The 22,136-nt window shown below is 31.0% G+C and overlaps 1 protein-coding gene across 3 annotated transcripts in view; it reads right to left on the minus strand.

Annotated features, from left to right (window-relative positions):
• LOC139523721 (CD109 antigen-like) overlaps positions 1-22,136 on the minus strand; it is a 39,118-nt gene that overhangs the window by 15,973 nt on the left and 1,009 nt on the right. For all 3 annotated transcript variants that reach the window (XR_011664675.1, XM_071317954.1, XM_071317956.1), the window contains exons 2-25: positions 21,977-22,096; positions 21,305-21,488; positions 20,471-20,639; positions 20,211-20,281; positions 19,537-19,591; positions 18,605-18,678; positions 17,090-17,129; positions 16,719-16,803; positions 15,994-16,138; positions 14,817-15,062; positions 14,202-14,384; positions 13,514-13,684; positions 12,894-13,085; positions 12,059-12,208; positions 11,502-11,639; positions 7,007-7,055; positions 6,456-6,575; positions 5,840-5,954; positions 4,446-4,563; positions 3,997-4,233; positions 2,679-2,810; positions 1,786-1,957; positions 1,144-1,332; positions 154-232 (exon numbers count right to left, since the gene is read on the minus strand). Coding sequence is in view for 2 of the 3 variants with exons in the window: in XM_071317954.1 (XP_071174055.1) it covers positions 154-232; positions 1,144-1,332; positions 1,786-1,957; positions 2,679-2,810; positions 3,997-4,233; positions 4,446-4,563; positions 5,840-5,954; positions 6,456-6,575; positions 7,007-7,055; positions 11,502-11,639; positions 12,059-12,208; positions 12,894-13,085; positions 13,514-13,684; positions 14,202-14,384; positions 14,817-15,062; positions 15,994-16,138; positions 16,719-16,803; positions 17,090-17,129; positions 18,605-18,678; positions 19,537-19,591; positions 20,211-20,281; positions 20,471-20,639; positions 21,305-21,488; positions 21,977-22,083 (3,221 nt within the window). In the remaining variant the exon portion in view is untranslated. The remainder of the gene's footprint in view (positions 1-153; positions 233-1,143; positions 1,333-1,785; positions 1,958-2,678; positions 2,811-3,996; positions 4,234-4,445; positions 4,564-5,839; positions 5,955-6,455; positions 6,576-7,006; positions 7,056-11,501; positions 11,640-12,058; positions 12,209-12,893; positions 13,086-13,513; positions 13,685-14,201; positions 14,385-14,816; positions 15,063-15,993; positions 16,139-16,718; positions 16,804-17,089; positions 17,130-18,604; positions 18,679-19,536; positions 19,592-20,210; positions 20,282-20,470; positions 20,640-21,304; positions 21,489-21,976; positions 22,097-22,136) is intronic.

Here is a 22,136-nt window from a genome sequence, read left to right on the forward strand (position 1 = left end):
GAGAAATATATTGGATGAACATTTTTCTTTATTACATCACCAGTAACCTTCGACTCTGACCTATCAATCCCCATTTTTTTAAATTTCATTTTCATAAAAACTATCATCCTTAATTCATTACATGTAAATGTTGTTCAAACAGACTAAACCTACCATATACTAGGAGCCTCATCATCCCTAAACATACTAAATGATCCATCGTCATTCATGTAACTCAGCTGTCTCTGTAGGGCTAAAACAAAAAATTTTTTACAATCATCATATGTTGAACAAGCCTTTAAATTTAAATACTGGCTTTAGAAGCTCTTGTCACAAAAACAAATCATAAGTTAAGTGTTCCAGTAGAGTGTATACTGTAGTAAAATAAAAGTACAGTCGAACAAAATAGGTAAATTTAAGGTTTCCAGTTCATCCCTCACTCAGATCCTATCCTTAAATTTTTGGTGTGATTTACTTTACCAAAATATTTCTAATTTAAATCAGTTGTTGCATTAAGTCACTTACTTTGTCATAATTTGTTAGAGAATTGATTGCAACCATGTTAATTATTATCACTATATAAATAAATTTGTTGTATTTACTGTCTACTGATTGGTTAATGTTATTAGTTTTATTTTCAATGTTGTCAATTTTGATGGCGACACGCCCACTCTGACGTTGTGTATTCATACGCCAACATGTGTGTACGTTGTTATTGTTTATATAAATAATATAAAACGTTCTTTGAGCCTTTTTTTGATAGAAATTTATTTATAATGAATGGCAATAATCTATTTTGATTTTATTGAACCATAAAACTAATTTTTGACTCTTCACATTTGACATAATCCGCTTTGCGGATTATTCAATGTGAATAGTCAAAAATTAGTTTTATGGTTCAATAAATTCAAAATAGATAATAGCCATTCATTAAATATAATGGTGTGTTTTTTTGTGTTTTTTGGCACAGTTTTTTCAATTACAATTCCATCATTGCATCTTTGAATTTCACCATATATAATTCGTTTTAAAAGTTTGAACTTTTTGCCACAAACTTAACAAATTTATTCAGTTTTTGGAAGGCATTTATTGATAAAACACTATGATGTTCACTTTATAATAATTGTCTTATTGCATGGTGCAACACTAGTTTAATGGTCTTACCAATATTCATATATCCAAGTGTCCTTCTCAAGATGTCATTTGGTAGCTGCTGGTTATTTTTCTTAAACTTGAGAGTTATAAGATTGTATGCAAAGTTAAACATGTTCATTTCACCACCACCATATGGCCTGCGCATGATGTCTTCTGCTGTAGGGAACTGGGTGAAGAAACCTGGGGTTACAACATCACCTGCATAACAAAGAATTCGAAATAATAATAGGCAATTTTAACCTAAAAAACAATTATTTGCATGAACAAAAGATTTCAAATATTGTTGGAATAAAGTGTGTGTCTTAATGTTCAAAATCAAGTACAATGCAATGTTCATATCAATATAGCATAAAAATGTTCTCTATCTGAATATGCATTTAATTTGCCACGTTATGTAAAACAGCCATCCATCATTATTATTTTTGTTAATTTGTGTTCTTCATAGTGCTGATGGGAGAGTTGTCTCTTTGGCAATCATACCACATCTTCTTACTTTTATATTCATCGTCTTATCAACCTTGGCGCAGTATTTCTGTCTATTCAAGCAATAATCAAAATTGTTCCATGTTGAAAAAAATTTCACTTCTGATTTAATCTAATTCACATTTCTAAAAATGCTGTATTATATACTACACAATGTGGTAAACTTACCAAAGCATGTCAGTACAGCTTTCTCTGACCCAGGAACATACAAATGTTCTCTCACTTCAGGTTCTATAAACTTGTCAGAAACATTTACTTTCAATTCTGGGATTTTGATAGAACTGTATCTTATCAAATCAATCAAATATGGGGTGTGATAATAATTCTCTACACCGTCAGCCTGTAAAAAAATCGTATTAAAATTTTTAATAAAACATAAGTGACTTTGTATTAATTCCTTGAGTTACAAGTACAGTTTATTTACCAACATATAAGACATACTAAGCAACTAAAATAATCTGATTCATGCTTTCATTTTTAATTCTATTAGATTTCAATAGTACATAAATTGAAGATTTATGCAAACAATGACTTTAAGGAGATGTTAACAGTGCAAGCTTTCCTCTTGTAATGAAGTAAGTATGGCTTATACTCAGCTGCTATCCTTAATGGCTAATGTATCACAAAATTTATCCAAAAAAAGGTTTATCAAATTAATTCGTTTCAAACTTTTTTTGAACTTGAATAAACTTAACTTTTTTTTTATCATGAATAAACTGCCTTTTTTTAACATAATTAAACTTACATTTTTTAAATGAATAAACTTACTTTTTTCACATGAATAATCTACTTATTTTAACATGAATAAACTTGACTTTTTTAACCTGAATAAACTTACTTTTTTAACATGAATAAACACACTTTTTTAACCTGAATAAACTTACTTTTTTAAAATGAATAAACACACTTTTTTAACCTGAATAAACTTACTTTTTTAACATGAATAAACACACTTTTTTAATCTGAAAAACTTACTTTTTTTAACATGAATAAACTTTACTTTTTTTTTACATGAATAAACTTATTTTTTTAAAACATGAATAAACTTTTACAGTACTTACCTTAACATAAATAGTCTTATGGAAGAAATCTCTATCCATAAATGACCAGCATTCTAAAGAGATGTTGAAGCTGCCCATCACAATGTTTGGCATAATTGGCATAAAAATATCCTTTGAAGTTCCAGGTTCCAACTAAAAAAAAAGAATATTAATTAGTTTGATCTCAAATTGTCTTGTAAGTTTTTATTAAAATCAATTACCACCAAAACCCTTAATATTTTAGCCATTTGTTTGGCAAAGATCAATTCTACTCTATCATATAAAAAATAATTCCAGCTTTATCTGTGAATTTGACTAAAAGTAAAACCATAGTGAAAAGTTCATATTCATATTCATTAATATTGTATTTCACTGACACACAAGAACTGTTGATCATTGATTAACGGATATTTTTTGCAGCAAAGCAGCGTCATTCATAAATTGTCCCTAGCCAGGAACCTTGTGGATGTCTGATATATCTTAATGTTGCTCTCTAGATGTTATTTAGACATTTGTGTAATTGTGTTGTTGTTTCACTAAAGAAACCTCAAATATTCTTCAATTCAAACTCATCCTCATAGACGAGGGAATAACTCTTATAAGTCACAAAGGAGTATGTTCGATAAGGTCCTAAAATGGCCCCCTTTTTTAGCGTCAATTTCAAATTCGGATTTATTGACTAATATCACGATAAATTATAGCTAATACATTGACTAGATAGGATATAAGCCATTTTATTGAAAATTTCACGTTTCTGCGTTTCATTATGACGTCACAAGTTGTACTCATATTGATTTTCACGAAAAAATCAATGAAAATGGGTAAATTTCCATAGATTATTGAACAGGAAACATAGAGCGCATACGTCGACAACAAAGATCTTTAAAAATAATGTTTGTGAAGACATTTCACATGTCTTATTTGAATATTAAGCTTGTCGACGCCTGCGCTCTATGTTTCCTGTTCCTTTATTTGGTTGAAATGTCTGATTTTGTCAAATTTCACAAAGATCCTTTATCTTGACCTTTTTGGGATGTAAAAATCAACCTGTTAGAATTCAACTTTGACAAAAACAGTTCTTTTTAAATTTCTCACATGTCTTTAAGGCAACTTAAAGAATTTATTGTCTTGTAACTATGAACTTTATAATTGGGGCCAAATATGGCCCTTATCGAACTTACTCCTTTACAAAGTTCTAATACAAATCAATTTGTAGTAATTTAAAAGATGATGTATTGCTAACATCTAGTCATTAGGTTTCTGGTGGATAGTTTTCTCATTGGCAATCATATCATATCTTCTTTATTCTTATATATTGAAATTTTTATAAGTAACTTACAAACACGATAGTCTGGTGATCTCCAGGGTGCCGCAGTGGATTTCTGGAATCAACATATCCTTCATCACCGACAAGTAATGAATCGTAGTGCGGAGATCCTTTCATTGTCACTAAAACTTCAATGAAATTATCACCAGGCCAGTAGTTGAATACTGTTACCCTTACACCAACATGCTCACCACGGACCACAATATCTGGGGCTTCTACTATCATGTACATAAATCTAGTAGCATCGTACTGAAAATTAAATTGAAGAAATCAGAAATAGAAGTTATATTGAATTATTAATTCATTTATCAACAAATTTTCCCTAGCATTAAGTTATTTGCCTATTTAAAAAATTATATTTGCAAATTGTTACATCTAAATAAGAAGCTCATTGTCAAACCAGTGTCTGCTTTATCCAAAAATTTCAAATAATGCAGTGGCTTAATTCAATATGTACCTACCCTAATAGGTTTGCTCATTACTCCCAGTCCTAAGCTCCTACTAACAGCAATACCATTGATCATCCAGGTTAGAGGGTATTTTGGAGGGTGAACCCTGAACTGCACTTTCCTGTCTGGTCTGAAAAATACATTACATATATGTTAAGAGCCAGGAATTTATCATAAAGAATGTCAATGTTAAAAGGGTTATATTGGCATTTATCATATACTTAGCATTGATAGGATAGCTTTTACATATGTATAATGAGCCGAAGTACACAAGCCATCATTTCCCATCGGGCTGATAACCCATATAAGGGTCATCTTGTGCACAAAACCCATAATAGTGCCTCTCGTGCAAGTTACTTCTAGAATTTCCAGTATCATATGTTTACTTTTCCATTGTGACGTCAGATGTATTTTTATGATGACATCAAAATTTACAGGAACTTTTTGATGTCCAGTTACATGTATGACATTCAAATAGCGATAAGGTGTATTGGATCCAGTGGTAATTCTGTTTGTACAGAACAAGCTATTATTGAAAAACAGATTTTAACTTGGCTAAATCCAATAATTTAGATTTTTGAAATGATGATAGTTTAGTACTTGCTAACAAATGCCATTGATAATTATGAATCAATTTAAAGTACAACAAACATGGCGTACTTATAAACTTCCAAATTTTCAATGTTTCAAAATGCCTCTATAGGAAATGATACCATAAATAAATATGGAGGTAGTGATGCTATTGTTGAATAAGTGTATAGGATTCATAATTTAACTTTTTTATACAGTTTTTGACTGTTTTAGTAATTTTATTTGTTTATTTGCCATACATAAAACTATTGTCGGAAGTATATGATAAAGATATTAATACATGGCCTTTTCCATATCATGTTTTTGTGACTACATCTCAGGCTGATACCTGTGCCAATATAGAAAAGGCCATGTATTAATCTCTATGTTTTTTATACACTTATTTGTTTTAGGAAAATTATTAATAAGTAAGGATTATTTACGTTTTCATTTATTGTGATTAAAGTGATCCACAGAAACAAAAGGATCAAGAATGGTATACTTTATTTTAATATTTATCTGAAATAATATTTCCCTCATTTCTTCTTTGCTGGTTATATTTGAGAATTAACCAATGTGTTGAAACTTATATGTCTATATGTTATGCATGATCGTTTGCAAGAGTCTACCCAGGAATACTTGTGTTGCCTTGATGTTCCCAAATAACATTTTTAACATAAAAGTAAATGGTCCTTGTTTTGGTGAAGAGAAACCCCCAAATCACACTATTAATTATTAAAAAAGCTGTTTAAAATGGATATTTATTTACTCAATTTCTTTATGTATTACCAGTATATGTAATTTAAATTAATTTTTGTGACCTAGTGTAATCTTACTTTGTAAAGTACTCTTTCCAAGCCCATGCACTGTCTTCATAAAATCTAAGAACTCTGCTAACTCTGTGTATCATTCCCTCAGTTCTATTGTTGTAACGAGGATCTTCAACTGGACCTTTAAATGAAAATGTAATTTGTATTATTTCAAAGATAAAATATAGAACACTCTCAAAAACAAACCCTTCCCAACAACAACAATTTTTGCTTAAGAATTTTGTGATGTTTTTATTAATATATATATTGATATGTTTCCCAAAAATGAAAACTTGCATTTAAAATTATGATTGCATGTTTTGTATGATCCATTTCTTGATATCGCAATAATTAATCACACAATTCTATTCATTGATAAAAAAAACACAATAATTAATCACACATTTAAATCACTGTTCAACAATCACAAAAAAAAATAAAGGATGCCAAAATTTTTTGAATCTTCAGTACTCTTTATCAAATGGACTGTCAATAAACACTTACATTTTATTCATTGTTCAACAATTGCAATAATCAATCACACATTTTTATTCATTGTTCAATAATCACAAAAATATATGCATGCCAAAATTTTTTCAATCTTCCGTACTCTATATGAAATGGACTGTGAATAAACACTTACAATTTTGTTCATCAGCCCAGTCACTACAGAATTTCTGTCCATCACATGTCTTGTTGATACTGTAACAGATTTCTCCGGTAAAACAAGGCAGGGTGCCGTCTCTTGTAAAGTTACACGGATCTGAAATAGTTGTACGATTGTAAAATCCAATTTTGTTAAAAAAAAAATTGAAACACTAATTTTTCATAAAAGGGTTGGTATTATAAGATGAACATCTCTTAAATGCAAGTCCTATATATTTTATCTTGTTATGCAAGTCTTTTCACACAAGTAAAAGTTTAACAAAAGTATTCATTGGTGGCCTTTGCAATTTGTGATATCATTAACATGATGGAACCAACAACCAAAAAAAGATTGTAATGAGGCTTTTTTTGGCAGCCTTTACAATTTCAATGCAAGAAGTTTGAAACCTTCATTCAAATATGAAAGATTTAAAGGAGAAAGGCATCAACCAAAGAGCCTAAACAGCCCAAGGCCACCAATGGGTCATCAGCACAGCGAGAAATCTCTGCAGCGGGAGGCTGGTTTAATATATGTATTTATATACTTACTAACAACTCTGGTGATGGTGACATCAGACAAAGCTACCAATCCAGATTGCTACAAATACACAAACAATTGGTTTTTAAGTTCCAATCTAAACCATAAACATTTCTTGGTATTGCCTTGTTATCAAGGATGATAAAAAATAAGATACTTAGGACACATACATTGTTTAAGATCATTTTCAACAATAATGCCTACAATGTCATGCTAAGTGTAATCCCAATACTTGTAATGCAGTACTGTGAATTCATCATTATTTGTTGGATAACAATTATTGTGGATTTAGTAATAAAAGACAAAATTACATGTTCAAAGTATAACAATATTTATATAGATTTGTATGTAGACTAGAGCAAAACCATGAAATCAAATATCCAACAAAAATTGGTATCCATGGAAATAAATGAATCCACACTATTACAAAACAGAAAGTAGTTGTTTTACAGACCCCATTAGATGATTAGGGATCAAAACTAATCATTGCCAAACTGTTGACCAAATATGAAGCCTTGCTGTTCAGAAGTATTGTTGAAATTTGCTCATTCAACTCATTGAAAAATTCAAAGAATTGACAAACAGGAAGTACTGTTAATAATAATGTTACATCTCATCACTCATAGATACACAAGTGTCTGACAAGTTACATCTCATCGCTGTCATAGATCCACAGTAGTGTCTGACATGTTACATCTCATCACTGTCATAGATCCACAATAGTGTCTGACAAGTTACATCTCATCACTGTCATAGATCCACAGTAGTGTCTGACAAGTTACATCTCATCACTGTCATAGATCCACAGTAGTGTCTGACATGTTACATCTCATCACTGTCATAGATCCACAATAGTGTCTGACAAGTTACATCTCATCACTGTCATAGATCCACAGTAGTGTCTGACAAGTTACATCTCATCACTGTCATAGATCCACAGTAGTGTCTGACAACAATAGTGTCTGACAAGTTACATCTCATCACTGTCATAGATCCACAGTAGTGTCTGACAAGTTACATCTCATCACTGTCATAGATCCACAATAGTGTCTGACAAGTTACATCTCATCACTGTCATAGATCCACAATAGTGTCTGACAAGTTACATCTCATCACTGTCATAGATCCACAGTAGTGTCTGACAAGTTACATCTCACCACTGTCATAGATCCACAAGTGTCTGACATGTTACATCTCATCACTGTCATAGATCCACAATAGTGTCTGATATGTTACATCTCATCACTGTCATAGATTCACAATAGTGTCTGATAAGTTACATCTCATCACTGTCATAGATCCACAATAGTGTCTGACATGTTACATCTCATCACTGTCATAGATCCACAATAGTGTCTGACATGTTACATCTCATCACTGTCATAGATCCACAATAGTGTCTGACATGTTACATCTCATCACTGTCATAGATCCACAGTAGTGTCTGACATGTTACATCTCATCACTGTCATAGATCCACAATAGTGTCTGACAAGTTACATCTCATCACTGTCATAGATCCACAGTAGTGTCTGACAACAATAGTGTCTGACAAGTTACATCTCATCACTGTCATAGATCCACAGTAGTGTCTGACAAGTTACATCTCATCACTGTCATAGATCCACAATAGTGTCTGACATGTTACATCTCATCACTGTCATAGATCCACAGTAGTGTCTGACAAGTTACATCTCATCACTGTCATAGATCCACAAGTGTCTGACATGTTACATCTCATCACTGTCATAGATCCACAATAGTGTCTGACATGTTACATCTCATCACTGTCATAGATCCACAGTAGTGTCTGATAAGTTACATCTCATCACTGTCATAGATCCACAGTAGTGTCTGACATGTTACATCTCATCACTGTCATAGATCCACAGTAGTGTCTGACATGTTACATCCATCACTGTCATAGATCCACAGTAGTGTCTGACAAGTTACATCTCATCACTGTCATAGATCCAAAATAGTGTCTGACATGTTACATCTCATCACTGTCATAGATCCACAGTAGTGTCTGACATGTTACATCTCATCACTGTCAAGCTAATTTATTTGATTGAATGCTGGTCTTTAACAACACCACTTTCAACACTCTATTGTGGCCATCAATGGTGGCAGCCACAGTGACTGGAGAGAACCAGCAACTTTCAACACTATTAGCTCTATCGTGGCCATCAGTGGTGGCAGCCACAGTGACTGGAGAGAACCAGCAACTTTCAACACTATTGGCTCTATATTGTGGCCATCAGTGGTGGCAGCCACAGTGTCTGGAGAGAACCAGCAACTTTCAACAAGAAAACTAACAATCCTAGTCAATCAATAAAGATTAGGGGTGCTATAAACAGTTTCGTACTAAAAACTAGGGGTATTTCCCCAGTGAGATTTACATACTGATGGAATTCCCTGCTATTTATATACCACTAAATGAAAAAGTTGATTGTTTTTTATGTTCAATGTGAAAAACATATATTAAAGTTCAATTAAAATGCCACTTTTGTCAAGATTTAAAAAAAAAAAATGTTTTTGTGACTTCCTACTATATGGGAGGCAACTCCATAAACAGCTGATTTTCACCTGTTGCAAAAAGCACTTTGATTTGTCAGGTAAGATAGCTCCTTTCGGAGCAGGCGAACGTAGGCTGAAACTACATTTTCTTAAATCAGCCGGATAAGCTCTTCGAAATGCATATTATAAGAAATCTGAAATATATGCACAGGTTACTGATCCGTGTGTCCAAAGGTGGTCTGTTTTTAAGGTTTTTTAGGGGGAAAATGCCTAATTTCCAGCTGATAACTTGTACCAATTTGCATGTTTAAACAAGAGATGTTGGATTTTTTTTTATTTATTCAGAAAGTTCATAGAATTATCTTTCCATTGATGTATAGATATCTATATAACTATGAATATCTGACTTCTGCATGATGGGTCCACTATTACATGCCCTGTTACAGAATGACGTCACGTAAAAAAATGTTGATTGCACCCTTAAGGGACAAATACAAAATATTAGTGATGTTTTAGCATAGAAATGTGTTTGCGAATGGAGTAAAATAATTCTGAAAAATATTGTACGGCATGTATACATTAATTTAAAAGCATCAGTTTGGTATATTTAATGCAAATATTACAGATTTGTACATAGCAACCAGATATAAGAAAACCAGACTCTGTGCGAATATTGAAGTTTTTTAATTTTTTGCGACGTCATGATATTTTTATTCAATCTCTCATATATTTGGAACCAAAAGTTGCATATGAAAAGTGTAGATTTTTTCTACTTTGACCTTTACTCCTGATCAGTGTTACATAAAGTTTTATTCATTATAATATATATTTGGTACTTTTTATAGTCAAAAAGGTACACATGCCATTTCTAAGAAAAACACTATTTCAATATTTTCTCAACTCAGCTATAACTTAGTTCATATAGTACTAGGAACAAAATCTATTTAAAGTAACTTTATTCATGCCTATTTCATAGTTTTTATTCTATTTATTTAAAAGAAACCCTATTTTATGATTTATTTTCTTTGTAAAACTGATGAAATGTAATACAGGAAATGTTTGGGATTTGCCAGTTAAACTGTTTGCCACTGGCCAATATGCCACTACCGCGCGACATAAAAAAAGAGCTGTAGTTTCACTATTTGTGGTCACAATCCTTAAAGTAAGACATCATTTTAATCGGTATAGTGTACAGATTCAGAAAAGCTGAGAATTTTTTATATATCGCATACAAGGTTTTGCTTAAGGGTGCTATAAACAGTTTCGTACTAAAAACTAGGGGTATTTCCCCAGTGAGATTTACATACTGATGGAATTCCCTGCTATTTATATACCACTAAATGAAAAAGTTGATTGTTTTTTATGTTCAATGTGAAAAACATATATTAAAGTTCAATTAAAATGCCACTTTTGTCAAGATTTAAAAAAAAAAAAATGTTTTTGTGACTTCCTACTATATGGGAGGCAACTCCATAAACAGCTGATTTAAACCTGTTGCAAAAAGCACTTTGATTTGTCAGGTAAGATAGCTCCTTTCGGAGCAGGCGAACGTAGGCTGAAACTACATTTTCTTAAATCAGCCGGATAAGCTCTTCGAAATGCATATTATAAGAAATCTGAAATATATGCACAGGTTACTGATCCGTGTGTCCAAAGGTGGTCTGTTTTTAAGGTTTTTTAGGGGGAAAATGCCTAATTTCCAGCTGATAACTTGTACCAATTTGCATGTTTAAACAAGAGATGTTGGATTTTTTTTTATTTATTCAGAAAGTTCATAGAATTATCTTTCCATTGATGTATAGATATCTATATAACTATGAATATCTGACTTCTGCATGATGGGTCCACTATTACATGCCCTGTTACAGAATGACGTCACGTAAAAAACTGTTGATTGCACCCTAGAGTAGAATTAAACTTATACCATGTGTATGGTTAAATCCATAATGCATGTACATAAAAAACATAAACTATTCTAGGACCTACAGAAAGAGTGGTGGTTGTATCAATTCCATGTCCAGTAGAGGTGAAGAATTTATATTCAAACTCTGTCTCACTCAATCTCCACAAGTGTTGCCATGCTCTTCTGTTGTCCCCATCATAGGAATTTAACTCATCAATCAACTACAAGAGTCAAAATACATCATTATATGACATGCAGTCACAAACATCACAAAAATTAAATGTATTCAATAATCTTTTATGAATTAATAGCAATATTATTTATCATTTATTAATTCAATCAATAATCGATTATGTTTATTCTAAAGTTATTGAAACAATATTTCCAAAATTAGGACAAAATTTATGTCAACGCTATTCATGATCAGCAAAATTATCCTCCTGACCTTTGGATCTCAAGATTCTCCTGAACTTGGATCTCAAGATTCTCCTGACCTTGGATCTCAAGATTCTCCTGACCTTTTCATCTCTATGATGTCATAAGTCTGATTACAAAGAGATGGCCATGAGGTTGATCCTGAATAATTTGATTATCTTTAAAGAATAGTCCCTCCTGTCGAATACCCAGTACACCAACTCACCCTGTATTCTGTGAGTCCATCATTGATTCCTCTACTGTAGATATCTAGAGGCATGGCAGAGAAAGCCATGTAAGATCCAGGGTCAGATTCTCCTCGAATCTCTACTGAATCCCTGGTAAAATCTTTACCTAGATTAACCTCTGCTTTAACCTAAGATAAAAGATAAAAGATTTGACATTTTGTTATATATTGTACTGTTATTTTAGAGCCATGTGCTTTGTCTATATTTGCTAATATTACATGTTCTTTCATATTTGTTTTATTAATCTACTAACTAATACAACTGGAAGTGCAATTCCATAAAACGTATTTGACCCTGCCATATTTTCATTTGATTGTCCAAAAGTTATGAACTTTGTTTATAGTAGTTGTCAAATCAGTTTAAATCTATTTATTTGGAAAATTGGTTTTAAAGGCTGTTGATTAATTCTCAATGCCTCTATACTTCTTTGATGTTGTTTTTTGTTTTAAATAGATATTTCCTTCTTTTATGTAACATTCAAAATAACAAAAAGGCATTATTATTTTTTTCAATTATACCAAATTTTATTTTCATTTTGTCCTGCCAAAACTTCAGGATTTGGAATTACATCCCTTTGATAATGATATTCTTATGAAAGTTATATTCTAAACAAATTCTTCAATACAGATCCTGTTTTTCGTTTGGCAGGTATCTAGTCTTTTGGGGATTTGCTTTTGAATATTTGTATGTGAGTTTGTTTTTTTTTTTTTTAATTTGCTTTTGTTTTATGTTTTGTTTGTTTTGTTCATTTATTTTTTTTAGGGGGAGGGTGTGTATGGAAACTTTTATCAAAAATCCAACAGCAAAACTTACTGGATTAGCTCTGAGCCCACTGACATAGAAACTAATGCTGTCCATGACAATTTCTTCTGGTTGTCCTGAGACATAGTACACCACTAATCTGGCTGTAGGCACCATTTCTCTAGAGAGAGCTATAGCAAATGACTTCCTCCTAGATATCATTTCTAATTCTTCTCCAATGATGATATTTCCTTGGGCAATAACCTGTTTAAACACCATAATGTTATAGATTGATTAAAATACAATCTAAATAGAGCAAGCAAGTGAGAGTAAAAAAAATATTTAAACAGGCAAAAAGACAAACACCTAAATAGTAGTACCAGGATTTACCTATTGTAAAATACATTTACATGCAGATTTGATATCAGAATTGAGACAAACTCTGCATAGAATCTAATAGAAAATTTAAATTTGTCAAGTACTTTTATTTGTGGATAATCTTTTTTGCCATTAAATCCAGGATAATCAGAGTTCTAAAACACACAAATCCAAATAGAGGAACTATAAGTGATATAAATAATAATAATTGATTGGTTATTACAATGTGCAGAAAAAACCTGCACTGACCTCCAAAATATTTATATATGTAAATTGCCTGTATTTGTATATAACTTTGACAATGTATTTATTACCTGGTAGTAAATTCTAGGAATATAGTTAGTTGTTCTAACATGGAATATCATGTATTCATTTGCACTAGGATTCTTTGTAGATGTGGACACAGTGATGTAACTGTTACTTGGTGAGTAGTACCGAGTTGCCTTCATCTGTATTTCTGTATTTAAATCATTATTGTATCTTGCCTGTAATAACAAAGGATATTTACTTGCAAATATAAAGGGAAACAATTTCTGACCACAACGGATAAATTAAAGACAGTTTTATAGATCAAACTAATATAACAAGTCCTGTGTGTATAGGAAAGAGTGGAGTTTACATTATTGCCTAAATTTTACATATTTCATCACAAAATGACTGAAAACAGTCACTAAAAGACTAGAGGATATATTATGCAAATTTCTCTGAATCATGTGTCTCTAAATCAATTTTTATTGGTTAAATAATGCAACAGCTGATTCTAGATTACAGTAAACCAACTTATTTCCAAGCATTTTTTTCCAGAGTGGAAAAACATTGTCATGAATACATAAAACCTGGATCTTCCTTTATATAAAATTGTAAAAACAAATCAACATGAAGTGAGTATCTTTAAAGATAAATTGGATTTACAGTATACATATCATATTTGGGATCAATTTATGAAGAGTAAAACTAATTAAGCTATGCATTTCATATCTAAAAAATATGCCTATTACTTACATAAATATCCAGACCCGTTATGGTATTATCTGTTATGGCTAAATTAATTTCTGCTATTCCATTAGTGGGTGTTACTGGTCCTGGTGTGGCTACTGATCCTGTAGAACCTGATATTGGATTGACTATAAAGTGAATAGGTTTCGCAGGTTTAACCGCTGAACCATCAAAATGCATTGCTGCCACCTGCAGATTGAAAACAAAAAATATAAAAATTTCATCACATTTTCTACAATAATCTTTATTCCTCATGTAGATGATTCTTTGACTCATCATTTTTAATATGGACACATAAAACTTATAATCTCCATAATTGGGACACTTAATAAATTTCAATATTGGCTTGTTGAATAACTATCAAATTTCATTTATCACTTGATATTTCTGAGAGTCAAATATATATAGAAAAATGTTGGTTTAAAATAAAGAAAAAAGATAAGTCTTCTTTTATATCTAACCAACATGAGCAATGTCGGTTTGAACTAAATTATAGGACAAAATATAACTAGTTTTTTAAGGTTAAACACAAAATCAGAAATCAAGAAATAAACTGGTCAAACAGACGTGGATTCGGATGGGGAGGCACCTACGACAAAGGCATACAAAATATATAAATACCTGAATACTAAGAGTAGAATCTGGTTTGAATGTCCTGACAATATCTCCAACCCACTGTAATCTTATCCTGGAACTGAATATTACAGTACTAGCATAGCCTTCCTCTGTCATCATAAAGAACCAGTCATATATACTGACATTAAACTGTAACTCAAAATCCTCTAATGTGACACACTGTGGGTAAAACCTTCTCACTTCTTGTCTTATTTGTTCCATGTCAAATTCAAAGAATATTGGTCCTTTTACCTATTAAATGTACAGTAAAATATGGATTTCTTTCTACTTCAATATTCTCTTTATTTACTTTCAATTTCAATGTTATCTATTTGTGCTAAGACTACAAAAAAGCATTTTGTTTGGTTGTTGCAATTGTCACGTTGATGTTTAGCCTACATCTTTATCTATTCATACATATGCAGATACCTTTATTACAACTTAAAGTTAATTTTCTGTCTTGTAATTATCTTTTTGCCTACTAGACTGTTATGAGCATGTATTAAATTGATATTATAATTTCTATCAATTATTGAGACTAAAATTCTATTAAATATTTTCAGCATCAATTTCTATTCGATATTTTCAGCGTCAATTTCTATTTGATATTTTCAGCGTCAATTTCTATTTGATATTTTCAGCGTCAATTTCTATTTGATATTTTCAGAGTCAATTTCTATTTGATATTTTCAGCGTCAATTTCTATTTGATATTTTCAGCGTCAATTTCTATTCGATATTTTCAGCGTCAATTTCTATTTGATATTTTCAGCGTCAATTTCTATTTGATATTTTCAGCGTCAATTTCTATTACATATATGATGTGATACAGTTATCTGTGTGAAGCTACACTGTTTTGTCTCATTGGCATCTCCTTATTTCTAATTAATAATTCTGTTCTTTCTCAATTGATAATGTGTCTACATTAATCATGATTATTCCATGAATACAGGTGAACCCAGGGATAAAAATGTTCAATTAATGACATATTTTATATGAGGAAATATGCACACTTGAAAAAAAAACAAAAAATTGTATATCCAAGAAAACGCAAGTTTTCCTCAATTTACAAAAATTGGCACCCATGAAAATAAATGAATATGCAGTATGAGATTTTTGTATTTTAAATAGATCATTATATGTATGAATTAAAAACTACTGTAAATAATAAATGTCCTACTTACATAAGGGTAAACTTGACGCAACATGACAGGAGTTATTTCTGACTTGTTATAATATACTGTAGGATTCTGGTAACAAAGTGAACTTGGTGGGTACACACTGACAACAACTGTTCCATTTCCTTCTGTTGGACGACCAGTGGTAAAACTATATATATACAGAACAAAAAATATAGTATGATTGGGGACCAGTGGTAAAACTATATATATAAAGAGTACAAAAATATGGTTACATGTATATTAAGGTTATCACACCTTCATCTAAATTAATTTGGCTAGTTTAATTTTCATAAAATTTTGACACAATATTAAATTGGACTTTTTGACTAAAACACAAAAATTTCCAACGAAAATATATAGCATTGTGACAAACACTTATTTTTATAGAGAAAGCTTATATTTCCTTAACAATAGCATGTGATAAAAACGTTCAGCAGATTTTTACAGAATTATCTCCCTGTAGTGTTTTGTCAAATTACGGAAATATGCAAGAACATGTATAAGTAAAAAATTTTGAAAACGCCACGATACTTTACTTTTCTAATTATTTTCATTTTAGAATATTACCATAATTACTGAGGACTATATATTAACAAAAGTGAAGTTATATGAATATAAGGAAGTTGCAAAAAAAACCCATTTTTCAGTCAGTCAGTAAAAGGTGTATAGAATAAAAAAAAAGTATCTGAAAATAACGTTTACCTTATACTGTATATAATGAGACTTACTTTGCATTAACTATCCCTCCAATGGTTCTCTGATTGTCCATAATATATGGTTTGACTGTTACATTCACATCAAATCTGGGATCCCCTGAAAAAGCATGTACAAAAATATTATAATTAATGGAACATACTTTATTCATTGGATGTTTATCAAATACCCATACCACTTCGTCCCAAATACCAAGTTAAGGATGAAGGGTAGGTATAGTCATATCCTTTGTTTTCAGCATTAATTTATTCAGTCTGCTTTCATTTTCATGCAAATAAATGTACTTTACTTAAAGAGTTGCCACAAATAAATCTCCAACCAACACATCAAATTTAAAATGTATTTCTCTTTATTCTATCAAAATTTATTATATCATTAGACTTACAATATTCTTCTACTAAAAAGTACTGGTTGTATCTTGTTCCCTGAAATATATAGGTTAACATAAAATATTTCTGAATGGTCACTGATAGAGTCCACCAGCTTTATCTTCAGAGTGCAGATCAAAAATCTTAATTTATAAATATTTTTTATCTTTTGATTGTCACCCACTTTCAGCTGGAAGACCTGGAATAAGGGAGATAACTCGTCAAATAAAAACCATTAGTGTTAATATGTAAATTTATGAAAAAGTTTGACACAAACTTCCCAGTGATTTTTAAGAGTTGTGTCCCTCAGCCTGGGTCTACCTTCTTTTGAAAAAAAACACATGATAGTCATAACATTTTAATTGGGTAAATTTTATCACCAAAAATATAAGTAAAGACAAGAGGCTGTCACAACGACAGCAAACCGGATTTATTTACATTTATTTGTGTCCTGGCAATATCACAAGAACCATTACTGATGAATGGTGAAAGTGAAAATCATCAATATCAAATTTGACCTCTATTTTGTCATCAGTATCAACATTTTGAAATAATAATATTTGAAAAGCTTAGATTGAATGGTTCATGAGTAAATGCAACAACGTGAATGGAAACGCCATTTTACGATCTTTCAAGAACCATAACTCCTGAACAGTCAAAATCGTCATTATGGAACTTGACCTCTATTTTGTCATCAGTAACAACATATTAAAATTTCAAAAGCTTTGGTTGAATGGTTCATGAGAAAATGCACGGACACGACGGGAAACACCATTTTTCAATCTTTCAAGAACCATAACTCCTGAACGGTAAAAGTCAAAATCGTCATTATTGAACTTGACCTCCATTTTGTCATCAGTAACAGCATATTAAAATTTCGGAAGCTTTGGTAGAACAGTTCATGCATAAATGCACGGACACGACTGGAAACTCCATTTTTCAATCTTTCAAGAACCATAACTCCTGAACGGTAAAAGTCAAAATCGCCATTATTGAACTTGACCTCCGTATAGTTGTCAGTAATAACATATTAAAATTTTAAAAGCTTTGGTTGAACGGTTCATGAGTTAATGCACGGACAACATTTGATTGCCGCCTTTCAAGAACCATAACTCCTGAACGGTAAAAGTCAAAATCGTCATTATTGAACTTGACCTTCGTATAGTTGTCAGTAATAACATATTAAAATTCTAAAAGCTTTGGTTGAACGGTTCATGAGTAAATGCACGGACAACATTTGATTGCCGCCCGCCCGCCCGGCCGCCCGCCGTACATCCCCAAATCAATAACCGACATTTTTTCACAAAAATCCGGTTAAAAACTAACTTCATAAATCCTGATAAAATTTCAGTCAAGTTGCAAAATAAAACAAAAATTCTTCACAGAAGACACTTTGCAAAAATGAATGTAAATTGATCTTACAGACATTGATTTCAAATTCCACAAAAAAAACATTACATAAAATCTTCAAGTATATGTTTTAAAATTAAAATAGTGTCAACATTAATTATAAAATTACTAATTATACTTACAAATGCATCTACTACTATGGACCAATTACCATAATTAGGCTGATCTGACAGTTCAAAACTCTGACTAACAAGACCTGATAAAAAAAGAGGGAAACTTACTTTTAAAACATCAAAAACAGAGCAACATTTAAAATTGCTTGTTTTCAAAATTCCAATAGGGAACATACTTTTTATAATTGTATAAATAAACCAAATTTTTAAAGACGTTTTGAAAAATTTGGTTTATTTATACAATTATTTAAAATTGCTTTAACAATAAAATGAATCTGACCTCTCATTGCTTATGAAGAAAAAAAGTTTCATGTTACACTAAAGTCAGTGAAGTGTATTAAAAACAAGGAGATGTTATGATTGTCGATGGCACTTATATAAAGTATGTTCCCTATTGGAATTTTGAAAACAAAGATGATCGACACTTCTATCAAAGGATCAAGCATTTATGCATATTTGTACTATATTTTACTTTTTCATCCAGCCACATATCGGTAACTTCTTCAGTTGTTGTTTTTTTGTCATACTAACTTTATTATTTTTAGAGAATTTGTTGTCGATGTCAGATTTTTACAGTCTCTTTTCAAGTTAATCGCTATTAGGATATAGACCGACCATCAAAAGGTTTTTGACAATCCCTCAAATCCCCAAATAAGAAAATTCAGTAGAAACTCTCTGCTTTGGGTGGTTTTTGTGACAGAGAGAACAACAATTATTTTTTTAAAATATTCCACATTGTTTACAACCTTGCTTAAAATCTTAAAACTAAAAAATACATATCTTTTCCTTAATACAAAATACCTTACAAGTATATATAAATGGACCAAACTTTTTTAAGACCCAGAATTCTGTTGAATAATTGCTGCACACAGCAAATAAAATAAAGTGTAAAGGTGTTTTGTTTTGGTTTATTTTTTATCTTTTTTTTTATTTATTTTTACCTCCTGCATTTGTTTGAACAGCCAACCATCTTCTTACAGGGAAACCTGTTGGATCCTAAAATTAAATAAAAACAACTTATGTCAAGGTACTGGAAACTAATCATCATTATTTTTTGCTGAACATAAATTAAATCAAACAGCCAATCCATTATTAGCTAATCTTTTTAAATTCTTTTTATGTACTATTACAACAGTAGAGGTTAGAACAGGATTGAGACACGTTCACAGCCACATTTGTTCTGTGCCTGTTATAGGAACATGTGTTCTATTGGTTGTCTATTGTTGTTGTCTGCCATAATGTGTATGTTGTTCTATTCAAATTAAGCAAAAAATCAGGCTGTTCTGTTTGTTTTGTTGGATTGTTTTACAATTTGTAATGTCAGAAAAGCATGTGATTGGTTTGGTGTCAGATTAAATGTATCCAGGTAGGATAACTCATCTTCCTACATACTTGAAATTTAATAGCAAGTTGAAAATCAAACTCTGAGCAAAAGATGGATATATTCATCATGTTCATATTCAATAAGCTTATCTCCTGAAATACAAGTAATATTAGAGGCTTGATGTTCAGCAGCCAAAAATCTATAAAATTAGTTTTCTCAGGGTAGCATACTGCTAGATTTTGTGGGTATAATGAAAATGAGTATGTATAAGCTATAAATATTTTTACTTACGTGTACATATATGGTCATACTCCCATATTTAGGCATTAAATTTGGCAAAATTGGTACCACTCTGAAATGCACTGAAATAAGAAAAAAATCAAAATAGTGTTTATCAATACATTTGTACCAAATACTGTAAACACACTTAATTTGCATGGTTACTTTTTATTATGTTAAACCCTCCCAAGAAATCATGCTGCAAATCTTTTTTTTTCTAACTGTATCTTGGAATTTTATTTGGACATTATATTGCTTTTGAATCTACTTACCGGTCTGACTTTGTCTATAAATAGGTTTACTGAGCTGTATTAATAATGATGCCTGTTTGGGACTAAATTCTAATCTGGTCTCATTAAAAAATATATTCCCACTGTTACTTCCATATTCACTGCCTTCCACTCTTAAAATATAGTTTCCTTTTTGAGCATTGCCAGGCATCTAAAATAAAGAAATTATTTGGAAAAAATGTATGAATAATGTCGATCACACAATTCATATTCTTGCAATTTAGGATATCAATATATTGTACATTTCCATAAAATTTGTCTGATTCTTTTGACTGATAGTCATCTTTTGTCATCATACATGGAAGTGAATCATGCACATGTATAAGGTACAGGTTCAAAATACTACTACTCAATGCTGTGTAGAGAATTTTTATGACCAAACATTGGATGTTTAAGGTGGTACCTAACACTACAGTGAGATAACTCTGTGAAATCAGCTAAATGTTTTAATCACATTGCGTTATTAAGGGAATATTAAGCTTCTTAATAATCAAAATTAGTGTTTGTCAAACTGCTATATAAACAGTGTAATTATTCTGATAAATTGGTTGGTTCAAATATTTTAAAATTTTTATATTTTTTTCAAAGGGTCAAAATAAATACTTTGTCAAAATTTTATGAAAATTAAACGATCCAAATTAATTTTAGTGAAGGTGTTGGGTACCACCTTAACAGGACTTTCCTTATTTGAGAGTAGAACCTAAAAAAAATACATAAGCAGTGTTTTTGTTTTGCTTCACATTTTTTTTCTGTTGATAATATGATTACACATTTTAAAAATTCTAGTGTACAATTTTTTTTTAATTAGACACATACCCTCATTTGCATTATTCTGCTTCCAGGACGATCAAACATTAATTCAGATCCTGCATACATCACTTTTCCCTCAACCACAGATATCTTCACATTAACTTGTTGATATTCTAGTCGCAGAATAGTCACAAAGACTTGAATGACCATACTTGGTCTGATTCTTTTAGGCGCCACCACCAAGAAGGTGCTATAAATAGAAGAAAATATAATAATTTATCCAGTGAACAATTAAAGAAGAAAATATAAATAAATAAATAATTATATATAAACATGGTTTGGACATATGAAAGATTTTAGAAATATCAAACATCAGAATATCCAGAATGACTAAGGTAATACAAATAACTATAGACTTTTGTGAATAAAAAAAATGTTGAACATCTGTGTTTTCACTTTGGTCAATTTAAAGAACAGCAATTGTTCTTAATCTCAAAGTCGGTGAGGTTCAGTGAAGCTAAATCATTTATTTACCTCAGTGAAAGTCCAACCAACTCCTGTTTGATTGACAAAATTACTAAATCAGCTAAATAAGTTTAACATGGATGTCAGTTTTTTTTATATACTAAATGCCTTATAAAAATGTTAAAAACACACTTGAAAAAATTTCCTATTAAGGCTTAAACCATGCCAACTTTTAAAACAAGTAGGACATTAATCTTATTAATCATAACTTACGGAGCTCTATCCATCTTGTATCCATCAGTGTTAGTTATAACAGTGTCTCTAGTTTGTGTCCATCCTGTCTGCACCAGGACAGACAATAGCAATAGGTATACCAGCATTTTATGACAACATCTAAAATTCAAAATAAATGTGTATGAAAATCAAACTATTC

The sequence above is a fragment of the Mytilus edulis genome, chromosome 5 (genome assembly GCF_963676685.1).
Source record: "Mytilus edulis chromosome 5, xbMytEdul2.2, whole genome shotgun sequence".
In the NCBI taxonomy this organism is placed as follows: Eukaryota; Metazoa; Mollusca; class Bivalvia; order Mytilida; family Mytilidae; genus Mytilus; species Mytilus edulis.